We start from the raw sequence: 16,692 nt of genomic DNA on the forward strand, positions 1-16,692 counted from the left end.
AAAGCCTTAAGTACTGGCAGCGTATTTTACAACACTAACATTGTTTAACACTACTCATAGTTTGGAAAACCCCAAAGGCATAGTATCAGAAATCACAGAAGGTAAGAACATATAAGCAATAAAACATCTAGGATAAAAACACAGGGGTTTAACAGTCCCTGTATTTAACAGTTTTTTCCTAACACAGAGTCTTTCAGAAGACGGAGCACTCCTGTGCACGGACGTGCAGTGCCAGTTCAGCCAAGCAGCACTATATAATGAACACCTGTACTTTGTAGAGCTACTGACCACGCTACAGGACACGTGTTCACTGTCTCATCCTGCTCCCTGTCATTACGTGAAGGCTCAGCAGGACGCATGAACCATCATGTAAAAATGTAAACAAACTGCAGTAGTTTAGTGGTAGTCTGGTAAGTACTACTGATACGCATTTCTGTCTATTCCCCGTGACTATTTCATGGATACAAGTCACAGTAGTGTAGATGGAGCACACAAACAGAAAAAAAAAAAAAAAGTCATGGAAAAGTTCTCCATGGTTTATTGAAGTGTATTTTCCACCTAAAGCAAGACGCCTAGCTTAGTCCATAGATAGCCAGAAGCTACTTATGAACTTTTGGTACATCAGAGCTCAAGCAGTTCCTTCTTCACTTTTTTAGACATTTGTTCAATAGGCAGGAAAAACACACCTACAAAAGCCAAAACAAAGCATTTAAATAAACACTTCAGAAACACTGCTCTTTAGTGACTAAATGACAAGGGAGAATCATTTAAGTTAACCTTCACCTTTGGACGCATGGTCACTACCAACTTAGCGCTACAGGAGTGGGAATACCTGTTGTCTTAAACTCTGAAGAATGTTTCAAAGAAACATAACTTACTTGGCCAGCAGTGTCAACCAGCTGAAGATGATATTCTTGGCCATTTACTGTGATCAGTTTTGTAAAAGCTAGAACAAAAAAGAAATACATAAACATGTCAGAACTACACGCAAGGAAGGGATCAGAAGTCACTCATCTATGCCATCATCAGCCAAGGCACTAAGAAAAGGAACTTTATTTACAGGCTTTAAAGTAGCAATAAAAGGCTAGATCAGGTGGCTGTATTTTTAACTACCGTATTGCAGATAATGAATCTCCTGAAATATGAAATTTCTGAGTTCCATACATTGGATGCACCAGTTTCTCTTTTACTTAAAAGGAAGAGTAAAAAGGCTTTTTACATGCATCTCTAAGAATTCCAGGCAACCATAATTTGTAGTAACACAAGACACTTAAATACAATTAGCATAAAAGCTAAGTTTGAACTTATTATAGGATATTCTCCCAGTTTCCAAGCAGTTCAGCAAGATCAATTTCCCAAATGTAAATATCATGAGGTAAATTATCTCAATTTCAAAACCAACAAAAAAACCCCAACCAACCAAAGCCAACCAAAACTCCCCACACCAAAAGAAAAAAAGAAACCCATCACCTTTGGTGGCTAAAACACACAGAACCTAACCTATGAATATACTGAACCTAAATAATTAAAATTAGCTAGAAGTTCACCATGTTGCTTTCACATTTGCTGTAGCTACCAGCCTATCTAGTCCCCAGTTGGGAAGTACATTCAGTCCCTAAAAGCAATGAGAATTGCTTCTCCTCCTCGGATTCACGAAACGCCAACGCACTGTGAGCTGACGAATCTTACTCAGCGTTTGTATTATGCAACTGCAAAAGCAAACAGTGTCACAGCTCTTGCAGGAATAGTGTACTACCGAGCACTACATGTACCGACCAGAGCACACAAACCTGGCTGCAGAGCCTCACTTTGCCCTTAGTGTTGCATTCAAGACACAGCTACTGGACAGTACCAATATACTGAGTAAAGCTTGTGTTGTCCTCTGGTTGAGGTGGTTTTCCCAAATACTGACAGTCCTAAGAAGCTTCATCTTTCATTGCAGCGATGGGCAGGGCAACAGCTAACACTGCAGTGACCTGTTCACCATACTTTGTCCTAACAGCTGCCCGAAGCTGCGAAGTTGAATGTTCTCAATCACGCTGTGCAGTCTCCTGCCTGCGCTGCCTCCTGGGTTTTTTTTACGGGGTCTCATAGAAGCTGATGTTCGTCAGCTTTCCTCCTCCCTGTCGATTGTCGTTGCCATTTCAAGTCTCCACAATGTGAGTATTATCTTGAGTAAGTAGGGTGAACAATCTGAATCTGGAGGTGTCAACCCACCTAGTAAATCAAAGCACCCTTTTTTAAAAAAGGAGCAATTCAAACAGCAAAGCCAAACTAATACAAAGCGTCTAAATTAAGCGTAAAGCATACCTAAAGTTTCCATTACAATACCAACAAATGCAATTTGAAATGGAGCCTCAGAGCGAGAGCTCCTGCCTTACCCTGCCTATCCTCTAAGAAAGCTGCTTTAGCACGCGTGCACGTGAGCTGCGCTCACGTCACTGGATGCTGTTGTCATTGCTGCATAAAATTTTAGGGTTGTGATCCCACAACAACTCTTTGCCGTGGATGAATACTGTGGTGAGGAGAGAGGCAACCATTTGTTTAAACAGATGTTATTGTGCAGCGTTGCCATATACAGTATCGCTGCTTCAAGTCAGAGGGAAAACAGACTCATCTGGAGACATACTGCATTAACAGATACATAAAAAGTAACAGGCTCTGTCTAGTCTCTTGACAGTTCACATACACATCAAAGCACTCCGCAACCAAAGTAGCTTCAAGAGCCTCATGAAATTAATATTTAAAAAGGGACAGAGGGCAGCTTTTTCAGACTACTCTAGAAGCCTAGACTAGAGCCAGCAAAGACAGCAGCAGCAACGGAAGCAGAGTATGACAGAGCCAGGGGAAGAGAAACAGTGGAGGAGTCACCACAGACTGGGGAAGAGAACTGTTAGTTCAGCGCAGAGGCTTGCAGCACCAGGATCAGCCCACTGCAAGAACACAAATCTGCTCCGATGCAGTCATAATTAATGACTCCCTTTTCTTTGCTGAAGCTTTTTAAAAATATTCCTGGTAAGAATTTCATCTTGAGGAAAAACCTGCAGCTGTACTACATATGATTAGTGATCCACAGTCCCCCAGAGGAAGTCTTCACTTCCAATTCCCTCACCTACCGCCCTAGGACACATTGCCTTCTACTGTGCCTATGAGCAAGACAAACAACCGATAGTAAGATCACTGCACAGTATGACTCTTCCTGGTATGCCAAGGACAGATTTCAGCAGAACTGAACGGTCGGTCTCTGCAGTCCCAGTCATAACATGAGCATCTGCAAAACGCTGCCCACAAGCTGAAGTATGAATAAAGCCTGTTTTAGCTCCGTGAAGCACACGGATCTCAGAACAGGGCTTGCTTACACCTTGCAACACAACTACCTTGACTGTAGCTATATGAAGAATGCTGCAATCCCTACTTTCACCTGCAACTGTTCCTAATTCTGATGCACTACGGAAACTTGGAGAATATGATGTTGCAGCAGACAGCACAGCACCAAACAGATATATGCACACAGCTGAGGGTGCAGCAGCCAACAGCTGCACTGCAAAGAAACTACAGCCATTTTATCACCAGAAAAAGTTCTGGTAAAAGTACATGCAGAGCACAGCCCTGAATGCTGCTACAGCTCAGCAGAAGTGTAACTTAGGCAGCAACTCCATCAGCTGCTGATCATTACCCTAAGATCAAGTGTATCTCAATTAAACTAACATGAATGAAATGATTTGCATATGCAACTCAAATGACAGCTGCTGTGAAAACAAGTCATTATGATAGAAAAAAATAAACCAGTACCAGGCTTTTAGATCAACAGTGCTACTGAGTAAAAGTATGAGTGGTGTAACATTATTCCCATAGAGCTACCAGCCAGCAGCTAAATACAACCACCTTGTAAGGGTTCCTCAGTTACTGCCTTCTCCATCCCCTTCTACTTGTCCTCATCCCAAATTCAATGTCTGTCACTGATCTGCTGGACAGCTTTTAAAACACCGAGATGTGTAATTCAACAGAGCTATTTTTAATTTTTCCCAGAAGACTCATTTCCAACCCTTGAGAAGTTGGTTCATCAAGAACTCCTGGGAACAAGCACACTTCACCTTCAAGAGCAGCTGCCATGATATGCATGGAAGAAGTTTAGCCTTAAAGATGCTTCTAGCAGACCCAAACTAAACCTATAGGTATCCCATCCACCATTACTAGACTCCTCGTTCCCCCTTTCTAATATGCTTCTACTCATAACTACATTAAAACACATGGGTTGGAGTTAGGTAGCCCTTGGGGGAACACTTTCCTTAGGGAGCTACTGAGCCTGTTTAGGGGAGAAAGACAGACCAGAGAGCCGTGGCACAGTGCTAGAAGCTTCTTCAAAGCTGCACGGAAAAGCAGAAAGCAGCCAGGCAGGCCTCAGAGGAGGTGGAGAAAACATTTTTGAGATGCAGTCAAGTCAGCTTTCCTGCAGCACAAAATGACTGAATTAATGATAACCAAAGACATCCCTGCAAAGATGGGGGTAGGTGGAGTTATGTTTGTGTCTTCATTATTTACTCCTACTGTGCTATTTGCTTTGAGTTTCAAATTAAGATTCTGGGGTTTATTCCAGTAAGATGAGAGTTTTAAATTGTTCTGGTCTTAGCTCATCTGAGCTAATCTGCCTTCAGAGCCCCATCCAGCTCAGGGTCCACACAGACTCCTTCCACACTCTCCCACCCTGCAAGGATCTTCCTGCTCTTTCCAACGCTCCCACAAGTAATCATTCCACTAATTTCTCAACCCAGCTGTCTCAAGAATAGCCACCCATTGTGGTGTCACTCCTATCGGGACATTCAGAAAGGGAAAATTTATTTTGCTAAGCAACTAACTCTCACCTCCACTGCTGCCACAAAATGCTGCAAGTTACTCTTCCTGATACACAAGTTGAGTAGAAGCAACTGAATTCAACCTGGCCATTAACTTAAATAAACTGACTTTTCTGGTTCTAATGTAATACGAGCAAAGGAAAACGCAACTGTGAAGCAGTGTTTTTCCTCTACCACTTCCAAAGAAAATAGAGATTTTCACAATGGAAAAATGAAACTACTGGAATATTAGGTCTTATTCCTATTGTTCAAGGTCCATAGGCTATGCAACTTGTTCCTGTAAGGCTTAACTATAGCTTGCCTTCTATAAAATTCAGCTTTGAACTCAATTTTTGTTCAAATTTTATTATTTGAAGAACAACAATCATGAAGATTAAGCTACCAGCAGTACTGCAGCTTTCTACCCTTTCATCAGTGGTGGCAGAACACTGCAATAAATTTGCAGTAACAATTTTCTGGAGACAAAAGAGAACTCACACAGGCTAGCCTATTCTTTAGCCTGCATTTTTTTCATTTCCAAGTTTTGTGACACTGAAGTAGACTCAATCAGCAGTTGAAACTGTTTTATAACCTGCTATAAAGCACTGCAAAAGTGTAACATCCTCCAGCACCGCCTGTAGTATAGGCACCTCGACTCCTCAATCTCTTTTGCCAGCGCTGTCAACCAGGTTTGAAATTACAGGCTAGCAAAACAGTAGAAGAGTTGATTACATACTTTGTGTCTTATGATCCTGCATAGGATCAGAAACATACAGCTGGAAGCGTCAAAAGACAGGTCTGATCAAAGATTTTTATTTAGGGAAAAAAAAAGCTTTTAAAACCATTAAGAACTTAAGTCAAAATATTTTTTTAATACTAATCCCATCCAAATTAGTTTTGTATCTTTGTTAAAGATACTTTCAATATATTTTAAAATTTTATGTTAAATTGGAATGTATTATGTCTTCCGTTCTTCACAGAAGCATTTTTAAAATAATTATATCAGGCTGTCCAGGACTTAAGACAGGACAGACTTCCTACTGTTTTGAACACCTTTTACCCTTCCAACCCTTACTTTCCAGCAACATTTTCTGAGGCAAGAAGTGGTCCTTCAATTCTCTACCTTTCAGAAAGCAAATTCCTCTAGCCATGCCACAGGTCACTAGACTTTCACCAATGAATATCACTGTTTATTTTCCAAACAAGTAAGAAATCAAGTGAAGAAAAGTAAGCCTTTTCAAGATGCCCCTGCCCATAGTTCTCACGGCCACGACATGCTCAATGTTTAGAATTCAGATCAAACAAGCAGCACAGACTACAAGAGTCAAGTAAGAACAAATTCATCCGACGTGTATTTTCATATAGTTAAGAAATACTGCCAGTGTGAGACACGCAACTACAGACTCACTAATAGCAGTTAGAGACAATAGGTTTCTGTGGATGACAAGAGCTTGTAAAGGATGAAACAAGCCAACCTCGTACCAAGATGTCAAAATCCTAAAACAAGATACAGACTCAGCATTTTGGACAGACTTTGACCCCATGCCTCTCAAGCTTTATTCATTCCCATATACCTGCACAAAACTAAAAGATTACTCTAAATAATTTGCATTTATATAGCACAGACAGTGAAAAATAAACTGTCCCAACTGATACTAAGATTTAAAATATGGAAACTTAAGTCCAGTATTTTGTTAGCAGCTTTAATTCAAAGCTAACTTTATAACTCTAACAAAGTAAAAAAGGATGATGGAAAGTGTTAATATTATTGACAGGTGTGTAAGGACTAATAAATCATTCACGTCAAGGGGCGAATTATCCAACTTGACTCGCTAAAGCAAATTTAGAGCTTCTCAAAAAGTAGCATTTGAATTTCAGTTCTAAGCGATAAAATAATCCTGATAATTACGAATCAGTAGCTATTACGACATATATCCAAAAGAAACCTTGTTCCGATGATTACTCCATTCAAGCTTCCAGAGTATCACATATGCTTAATGTCCTACTGCACAATTTTGCAGCAGTAAAAATGTGTGCTACCGCTGCATTTCAGAAGTCAAAATACATGAAGTCCAGGGCTACAATCAAAGTTTTATTTGTTACATGATTAAAGTGAGCCAATATGATCAAGTTACTCAGCCTAGCACCACAGTTGCTCAAGTACTTTATGACTGCTAGCTCAGAAAGAGGTGGCTGGACTGTAATGAATACTGGGTAACTTGCCTCTGAACTGACTTGTTGCTCTTGGCAGCATTTTTAGTGTTAGTATCTTTACTCACCCACTATGCTAGCTATTTATAAAGGCACTAATATTAAAAAAAGCTGCTAAGAGAAATAAAAGACACTTGAGAAGTCTGTTACATAGTATTTGCAGCAAGCTGATTGTGTACCAGGCTTGTTATCAAGCAGCTGGAGATGAGTAATTGAAAAGATTATCATGTTATCATGGCCACAGCATGTCTACTTTCTAAGATAGCCATTTAGTCCTGACTGCTATTGCTTTGTGTTCATCTGGATATACTGATCAAGTGAGACATTAGAGACTCTGGAATACCTGAATATAGTGGCACATCTTCATGTAAGTATGACATACTTAATTTGAAGAGCCCTGACTATTAGGGGAAGCAGATGTCCAACAACATAGATATCATCAAAGAAGGAAATGGATTTTAGCCAGCTTGATTAGGCTTTCCTTTATTTAGCGTTAAAAGACAGTTCAGCTGTCTGGAGAAACATGCACATGGCGATTTCCACACTGCAATACTAAAGCTTGGTAAATATCGGTTTAAAAGAATAGTAACAGTTCACAGTCATCAATAGGCTTTAATATTAGTATGCAAATGCCCACATAAATAATACGTATAACCACAATGGCTTCTGATAAAAGTTAGGTACAGAAGAGCAGCTTGTCATATATTTACTTACTGTTCTCTATGGTTGGATCATACGAATCAACAAACTGTCCTTCCACAAACTGGATCGTCAGTGAAGATTTTCCTGTAAAGCAAGGAAAAGATTATTTGTATTGCAACAGGACTTCAGGCTGTTAACACTTTACGTTTTCTAGTAAGTTAATATTTATGTAAGAGCCAATATGAGCTTTGTATGGTCCATCTGAACCACCTATACATGACAACTGACCTATTTTTAAATCAAATGCCTATTCCTAGTAACTGGGTCTCCTGAACATGCGAAGAAACAATGCAAAAGCTACTCGGCATGGGTTCTGCTTTTGTTTTAACACAACATAATTTAAATGCCTCCTCCAGTTTAAAATAAATCTAAAAGCAGCAGTGTCCAGTCCTCATAAAACTAAATTTAACAAACTGCTATACTTGGAAGGTTTTTCTCGGGAGAAGCAAGGAAAACTAGAAATAATTTTCAGTCATTGCACAGAACAACTAGGAACGTGGATAAAATTAGCCAAATTTAGTTTGACTAGGAGATTGAACATATTTCCCATGACAAAAGGATGACCTCAAAATTCTTGAGATCAATATACTCTCCTATTAATACTGTTAATGCAGCACTACAACAGACTGGTGGATGCTGTATTTTAAGCATAGTGATTGAGGGGGCATCACTGGATGTCTTTTGAAAGCAATTAAACTGCAACTTTTGCAGACAACTTAGCGTTTCCAATTTCAGTTACGCTGATCAGATCATACACACACCCCCCCTAAAGATGAATGCAAAATGTTGTACTTAGTAGCATACTGAAGAAAACTAATTTAGTCTTGAAAGATTTTATAAGACTCTCAAGGCAAATCGCGTACATTGACCATAAAAAGCAGCTTTAAAGCTCTGCAACTTAAGACTTTTCAAAGCATTACCAAAGTCTTAACACAATTTCCATTACAACACATCATCTGCATTTGGGAATCTACTAGATCCTATTACATTATGTTTACTGGACAAATACACTCTTATAAAGACTGCCAAGTGCATCAGCAGCTGTTTTTGGACAAGAGTGTATTCTTCATGCTCCTTTACACTCCTCTTATCAGCAAAAAGCACAAACAGAATACAACCTCAAGTTAAAGTTTAGACTCAAGACTATCCTACTCAGTGGAAGACTTCAATGACATTATAAGTAACCATGTTGTGCTTGAACTATATAGTAAAAGTATTTTCAGAATTAATTGCTTTGGATAAAGACTGCCCACTTGCAGTGCTCAGGCCATGCTATGTTTATACTTAGCTGTAGAAAAATTTCTCAGCTAAGCATTCCTCCAAAAGATATTAAAAAACAGTTTTCCACTTCAAACCTCCCCATTCTTGCTTCATCACACAAGGTTCTTGACCTGTTTTCATTTGACTTTTTATTACCATCAGCATACTTTGCAAGTTATTTTGTTAAAGACATTGTAAAAAATTGTGAGTCAAATGCAGCACAAGCATGGAAGTGATGCAAGGGAAGTCTGGCTTAATATTTATAGTGACACGTGCATCCAATTCCTTGATTAACTGCAACACTTTCAAGAGTTATTTCTCTGAGAGGAAGGAATAAGATGTTACACAAGCATCATCATACGGGGATTCTCCAACAGCCATAACCCTTAACAACTCACTGCTTTATTTAAACGTCACTGCCCCGCTCTGTCATGCTTATCCCTTGCTGTCTCCTGTCAATCATGCATTTATTCATGATACAATGCTAAAAAACCCAGACAAGCCCCAGAAAGGCCAACCAGCACACAAGCTTTTAAGAGCTGCTTTTTCTCAAATCAAGTTCCTAGACACCATTTTCTGACACACCTAACACCATGACTAAAGGTGTCATATGGTGCATGTTTTTACAGAGAACACTGCACTTTAAACTTGCTCCAGCAAGGAGAGAAGGGAGAATAAAAAGCAACTATGCACATTTTAAATCATCCTAATAAGGACAGACTTAGAACTGAGACTATGCATCCCAGCAACTTTCTGAAACTGTGTATTTTGGACATCACTTAGAGAGTGAATGAACTTTCAAGCTGTTTCTTCTTTGGCTATAAGCTTACAAAGTTGCTACCCAGAGCTCACAATTCCAGATTCTTTGCCAATACCAGCATATTAAGCACTTTTTCAAACAAAGTCAACTATTCCTATATTAGGCTGTTATATCTTCAAGATAAGAGGAGCTAAGTTAAGCACAGATCATCATTGAACATTTTTCCTCCTAAGAAGGATCCTAAACTAACCAAAAGACTTGACTGCTACCATCTGTCGGTGCTAAGTCTGGAAACTGAATACTAGAAAGAAGTCAGAGCCAACAGAAAATGCTGCATTTAACATCCAGCTGTATTAATTACTGCTTTCCTCCTAACAGTGAAAGAGCAGGAAACAAAAACAGACAAAACCAGTGTTCCAACACTCTCCTCCTAAATTCCTCCAAGCTTTGTGACAAGCCTTCCAGTAATGATGTGTTTGTGATCACAAGAGGATGCCTGCTTTCCTAGATGAGCCACAGGGAAGCTCTCCAGTCTTGGATTCAGCCACACACCTCCTCGGGAGAAGTGCATGAAACAGTATCGCACTAAACCAAGGCAGGAGTAGAGGACTACAGGGGCAGGACACACAAGAAATTTAAAACCCAAGTCATTAACACCCACTGCCTTGTCTCAGCCCATGCCCGAGAAGCACACAGGACCATGTAAACAACAGCTTGGCTTGAACTTTGTCCCACAGGTTTTATTCCAGGCCTTTGACCTATACTAGTGGATAGGGAGGAAAATTAAGTTGACAATTTAGCTCCTATCTCCTATTTCCCCAGAACGATCAGGCAATGTTTTCAGAGAGAATTACAACACAAACGTAATGCCTGTGAGGCAGGGGCCAAGGAACTGCACGCAACTACATTTACTGACGTGCCAACTCCATCTCAGAGCACTGCAGGGAGGATGACGACGCAGAGAGACACTGCAGTCTAGACATGTGTACACCACAAGCACACTTCAGCCTAAAAGGACGACAGAGCCTGACACTAGCAGCAAAGACCTGATTAGTTTATTACTCAAGGGTACATACCTCAAAAAAGGCTCAGCTCTAATATGTCCTCATTTGGAACAAATGCCAAGTGTTTTTTGGTTTGCTAAGCTTTCCCTTGTAGCATCCTCTATGCTGGTACTTTTAGTATATCCACTACCCTCAAGTTTTAGGAAAATAAACATCTGTTGAAACCAAAAGGAGAAGTGTCATGAGCAGAAGCAAGGCAAAAACCTGCTGGAAGCAGTTCACTAAATTGACAGAAAGCTGTGATTTTAAGATGAGAAAGCATTTTCAAAATCTTGCTGGAGAAGATTACGGTTTAACCTTTCGACTCTGTTTAGAATGAGAGCTTAAAATGACTAAGAAGAAATAAATGGATCAAATAAGGGCAATGCTGGAGCAGGCAATGGGATGACTCCTCCAGCTGTACTTGCTGTGGTAACTCAAAGCACCAGATAGTCTATGGCAGAGGAACTGTACGCAAAATCTTCCAAGTCCACCAAGCCTCCCTCTCCCTGGAGGAACAGGACAGGAAGTACTGGCTGGCAGGAATGGATTTTACAAGCATTGAGAAAGAGTCCCAGGTGGCCAAAAGCTCGGCTCAAGTTGTCCAGAAGTACCCAAAAGGTCTTTGCATATGCAATTTTATATTTATGATAATATGCGGGAGTGCTAAAGAAAAGAGTTTTCCACTGTCAAAACAGAAAAGGAACAGGTTTTCAGACAGAAAAACATTTCAAAAAATAAAGCTTTCATATTTCTGTTCATACAATAGAAGACTTGCTACACAAAGCAGAACGTCGCATAAACACTCTGACTAGTGCAGTCACAGCACATCAGTTTCAAATGCCACTGCAATTGTCAAGGCAAAACAATTGCCAAATCGAGTTTTTACTCATCATTTTACTTCTTGGACAAGATCTGTGGTATTTAATCTAGCCTTAAAATTCAAGCTTTACAACACTAGGCAGTTGACCAAGAAGATGAGTAACCGAGCATGGGTGGGCTCACGAACAGCTGGCCTCCCTGAAGCGGCCATGCCTCCTCTTCAGTGCACCACCACCTGCCTGCTGTCCCCAGCCCACATCCTTATTCTCCTTGCAACAGGCAGAGGAATAAGCCCGGATGAAATTCTCATCTGCAGCCAACTCCCCCCGCCCCCCCCAAAGCCAGGAGATAGAAATGATGCAACTGGCCAGCGAGCAAGTCAAACAACAGCTCCACAAGCAAGGCATTGTGCAAGCCTGAATCCGCAGCTGCCCTCTAACATGGCATCTCCACGATGACAGCCACTGGCAGCACAGTGCAGTTTATCTCAACAGGAAGAATTTCTCAATACTTGAAAGCGTCTGCACAAGCCATCAGTAAACAGTTTGACAGGGTCAAGAACAACCACCACTGAAGAGCTGCAATTCTCCATTCTGTTGGAATTTTAGATGCAGTTTCTTTAACCCATCTTTTTCTATTAAAACACCCACTTACGAACCCTGCTTGATTATTAAACACTCAACAACTGGCAGCACCTAATCCCACCCTTCCACAAGCCTAGCATCTTACCTAAGCTCACCTCTACATAGATCTACTCAGACTTACCTCAGAACAAACTACCTTAGGCTTTGTCACAAAAGGGTTCAAGAACTTTCATAAGGAAATGCTGTCAGTCATATCAAATTAAGTAAGATTACCGTACCCAACTCTCAGTATCTCACACACAGCTATGCTCAACTTACTACACTTCACAGAGATGAAACTTTCATACTGAAAGCTACGCTCAATTTAACTTTGATGCTGGGATCTTCATATTCTTTAACTCAGAATACCAAGATGCACAAAATGGAGACCCCAGCATTTCCATAGTGCAGATTATCCGTTTGTCCTCACAGCACAGAAAGGGACTGAACGACTTCCTGGAGCAGATGGAGGTTTAACTGGGTAGCAAAGGGAATTAGAGCATCACTCTTTTAACAAAAATCTTTTCACAAGATAGTAGATCTCAGAAACCATCACTAGCTCATCATTCATCTCAGGCTTCATCATTAGCAATTTTCTATGGTTAATCAAGTTTTTTTTTTCCCCCAGGTATAATTATGGTTATGTAGCTGCTATTTTGCTGACCATTGCTGTGTAGCTCGGTGAATTATTCTAGTGACTATAAAAATGATGCATCTGGGTCAATAAGGAATTCTGTTTCTAAACCTCTGGAGACCGCGATGCAATAAACAGTTTCTGTTTTACTTAGATGCAACTTCATTCTACTATTAAGACTTTTAATCACGAGGAATTATCATGTATAAATTAAACATCCACTTTGATCCATATTTTTACCTAATTTGTAGTGATTTCCTTGCAACATCAACATAATGGTACCAGGATTAAAAAATTATTTTCTGATGCTTACAGAGAAAACTTTTGCTGACACACAGCTTAATTGGTGCACTTGCTCATACAATACTCGCGACCGATTTGCAACTGGAAAGAGTGGTGGCACTCATCTCTTAAAGTGCTGTCTCAGCTTTCTGAAGGACAGACTAAAGGGTCTGCCCTTACAATCCTGGAAGGGCAAAAGCTGACGACCTCAATGAGCCATCTTTTGGTAATGTAATGAGGAACCTCAAGAACACAAGAGACCTTCACGACAAACCAAACAGTGGATCCACATTTCAGGACAACACAAGCTCTTTTTCAACTTCTATGGCATTCCATCCCACTGCTATAACTGTTCCCTGCACAGAGAAAAAAAAAGACATATGCTTGTTTCCCTTCCTTCTGCATTGCACAGTCTTCTTGACGTTTATCAAAGGTATTCCTCTGCAAGCCAGATGAAATCTGAGGCAGTCATTTAGACAGGCAGTAGATGGCTTCCATCACTTTTTTCAGATTTCAGAGCAGTCGGTCAAACTCAAAAGCGTACCTGCAGGCCCTTGCTAGGTTGGCAGCCATAAACCTTCAAAACACAAACCACAAGTCCTAATAATGCTATCTAGATCGTATTTTCTGCAAGGAAAGCAAGAAGAGAGCATGTGCTTTATTCCCCGATAGGTTAACAACATGCCTGCTCCATCCTGCAACAGTGCTCATGTCTCAATATTCACTTACACTTTCTTGCAGCGTATTAGATGTCCAGGCAAGTATGCAGCGAAAAATTCTATCCTTTCCCTCCAACAGCTCAGTTCCCACTTAAGGTGTCCATTTTGTCTCCATTTAAGTCAGTAACCTCAGCACAGGATTGTCAGAAGACGTTTTAGTTATTTTAGTGCACAGTCCAGTTACCTCTTCTGGCAGAAAAGGAGTGCCACTGTTTGCCCGATATTTCCCCTTTAATAAGGTAAACCAACTGTAATTCTTGTATTTATTATCAGTTGTCAAAGATGGAAAAGCTGTCACAAGGCTTAAAGCAGTCCAGAAAACTTCTGTGGCATACGTCTCACCTGGCTGTGGTATAGGTGCACAGACGGCCGCATCCAAGATGCTTTAAATAGGTCAGGGGAACAGCATCCTGGGGTCTCCTAACTACAGAGGAAATTCAGACATTCATACTCCAGGCAGGCAAACAATACTGTTCTGATAAACGCCACCTTCTGCATTCCCTTCAGAAACCGCATCCTGCAGCACCTTCCCACCTCCCCTCCTCACAGCACTACGCCTAAAATATCTCAGGCGGCGGCAGAAATACAGAAGCAACTTGACTTACCAGGCATGTGCTGCTAGCCTAATTAGCAAATGTATTCCTAAACTGAAAGTTACACAGCACAGCTTGATATACCTTACTTCTGTCCTCATTTTGGCTGGGATAGAGTTAATTTTCTTCCTAGTAGCTGGTAGTGCTGTGCTTTGGATTTAGGATGAGAATAATATTCATAACACACTGATGTTTTAGTTGTTGCTGAGCAGTACTTACACCAACTCAAGGACTTCTCAGCTTCTCATGCTGTTCTTCCAGCAAGGAACCTGGGGGTGCACAAGAAGCTGGGAGGGGACACAGCCAGGACAGCTGACCCAAACTGGCCAAAGGGATATTCTGTACCATACAATGTGCTGAACAATAAAACTGGGGGGAGTTGGCCAGGGACTGGCAGCCCGCTGCTCAGGGACTGGCTTGGCACCTGTCAGCAGGTGGTAAGCAATTAAATGCATCGTGCATCACTTGTTTTGTATATTCTTTTATCATTATTATTTTCCCTTCCTTTTCTGTCTTATTAAACTGTCTTTATCTCAACCCACAAGTTTTACCCTTTTTTCCCCCCCAGTTCTCTCCCCTATCCCACTGCGGGGAAGGGAGTGCATGAACAGCTGTGTGGTGTTTATCTGCCTGCTGGGTTAAATCACAACTTCTAAAGGGAAGCTTATTAACCTTAAACATCAGACCCTAATGTTTCAGTTTACGACACACTTAAAGGGAAAGAGCCTGAACTTTGTACTCATTTCCCCCAAAGAGGGAAAACTCAACCCGTACTGCTGGGTAGAAGCCAAGTCCTCTCTCCCTGTGCACACACTTCAAGCAGCTAATTAGGTATCCGAATAAACTTGACCTTTCCTTGGATCATCGGGTATGTACAACATTAAACATCTTTGAAAGATACTTTTAGTAACTGTCATTGTTTCAGCATTATACCAGATTTAAATGCTATGTCATTAGAAATAAAAATGTGTCTCTCTTGCTTTAACACATTTCATGCATTCCCCCTTTTCCAACTTCAAGGCTTTTGTTTCCACACAAAGGAATGAATCCCAAACTCCCAGTCAGCTCGCTCTTAACGCAAAAGATCAGTGGGGTGTACAACTTAAACTACCTTTCTGCAAGCCAGAAATGTCAGGACTAGCAGGTTTTAGCACTTCAAGAAAGATGTGGGTCTTTCCAACTGCAGATACCAGCACCAGCTCTCCATCCACTGCACAGACACTGCCTTGACTGCACTTCCAGCACAGTTGAATTTAACAGCAGAAGTCACTGAACTCTACTCTACGCACAACACAGGGGATAAAGCTGCTTAAGTTTACCAGGGGTTTGCAGCCATTACCTTCCTTTGTTGATTTCTACACAACTGGCTGAAGTTAACACCAGCCACTAAGTTACATGCTACTGATCGCCCATTAAAGCAGCGTGCCATCAAACAAGCCAAAGTGCAGAGATAAAAATTAGGATTTAAAAAATATTTCTATTAGAAAACTCCTCTTCCTTTCACTGCAAATCTCACTTGTGTTTTTAGACCACCTGATCTACACCGGTAGCAAAGAAAGTTTTAATAGCACAGAACCCTTACCAAGATGGAAGACCTCAGTCTTTCAGCAGATCAGTACTTTTTCACTAAAACACAGGGTCTTCTAAGGATCTTTCGGAGGACCGGAGCCATAGCATTCATTGTTGCCAGTGCTGTGGCCACCATACCTCATCATTGCTTACAACCACCATGAAGCAGAGGGCTAACTCTCTGAAAAAAATCTGTGAAATTTTCCTGCCATCATTTTAAACAGGCAAGTCTAGGAGATCTGAAATGAGCTGAAATGCCGAGGAATGGACCCTCTTGGCAGTATTACTGAAATACGTATGACCTCAGGGCCTCAAGGGTATTCTTGGAATTGAAGGAAAAACAGTAAGAGATCATAGAATGGTTTGGGTTAGAAGGGACTTTGGAGATCATCTAGTTCCAGCCCCCTTGCCATGGAGGGGGACAGCTGCATTTCTGTCTTGTAGGATGACAGAAGGCAAGTACCTAACAAGACACTAATGGTAATATCCCCTCTCTTGGTAACATCACCCAAGCAAATAATGTGATATATAACCAGCAACTATAGCTAAGAAATTTCAGCCTCACTCTGAGGGAAGGTCCACAGAGCTCTTCACCAACTTGAAGCAAAAGCTGGAAGATGCTACTGATCTGTCCCAACAAAG

General features: G+C 40.9%; 1 protein-coding gene across 3 annotated transcripts in view; it reads right to left on the reverse strand.

The window, feature by feature from the left end:
- Positions 1-16,692, reverse strand: part of RHEB (Ras homolog, mTORC1 binding) — a 42,325-nt gene that overhangs the window by 14,187 nt on the left and 11,446 nt on the right. For all 3 annotated transcript variants that reach the window (XR_005103592.1, XM_037382866.1, XM_037382865.1), the window contains exons 2-3: positions 7,758-7,829; positions 879-946 (exon numbers count right to left, since the gene is read on the reverse strand). Coding sequence is in view for 2 of the 3 variants with exons in the window: in XM_037382866.1 (XP_037238763.1) it covers positions 879-946; positions 7,758-7,829 (140 nt within the window). In the remaining variant the exon portion in view is untranslated. The remainder of the gene's footprint in view (positions 1-878; positions 947-7,757; positions 7,830-16,692) is intronic.

Source organism: Falco rusticolus, chromosome 4 (genome assembly GCF_015220075.1).
Source record: "Falco rusticolus isolate bFalRus1 chromosome 4, bFalRus1.pri, whole genome shotgun sequence".
In the NCBI taxonomy this organism is placed as follows: Eukaryota; Metazoa; Chordata; class Aves; order Falconiformes; family Falconidae; genus Falco; species Falco rusticolus.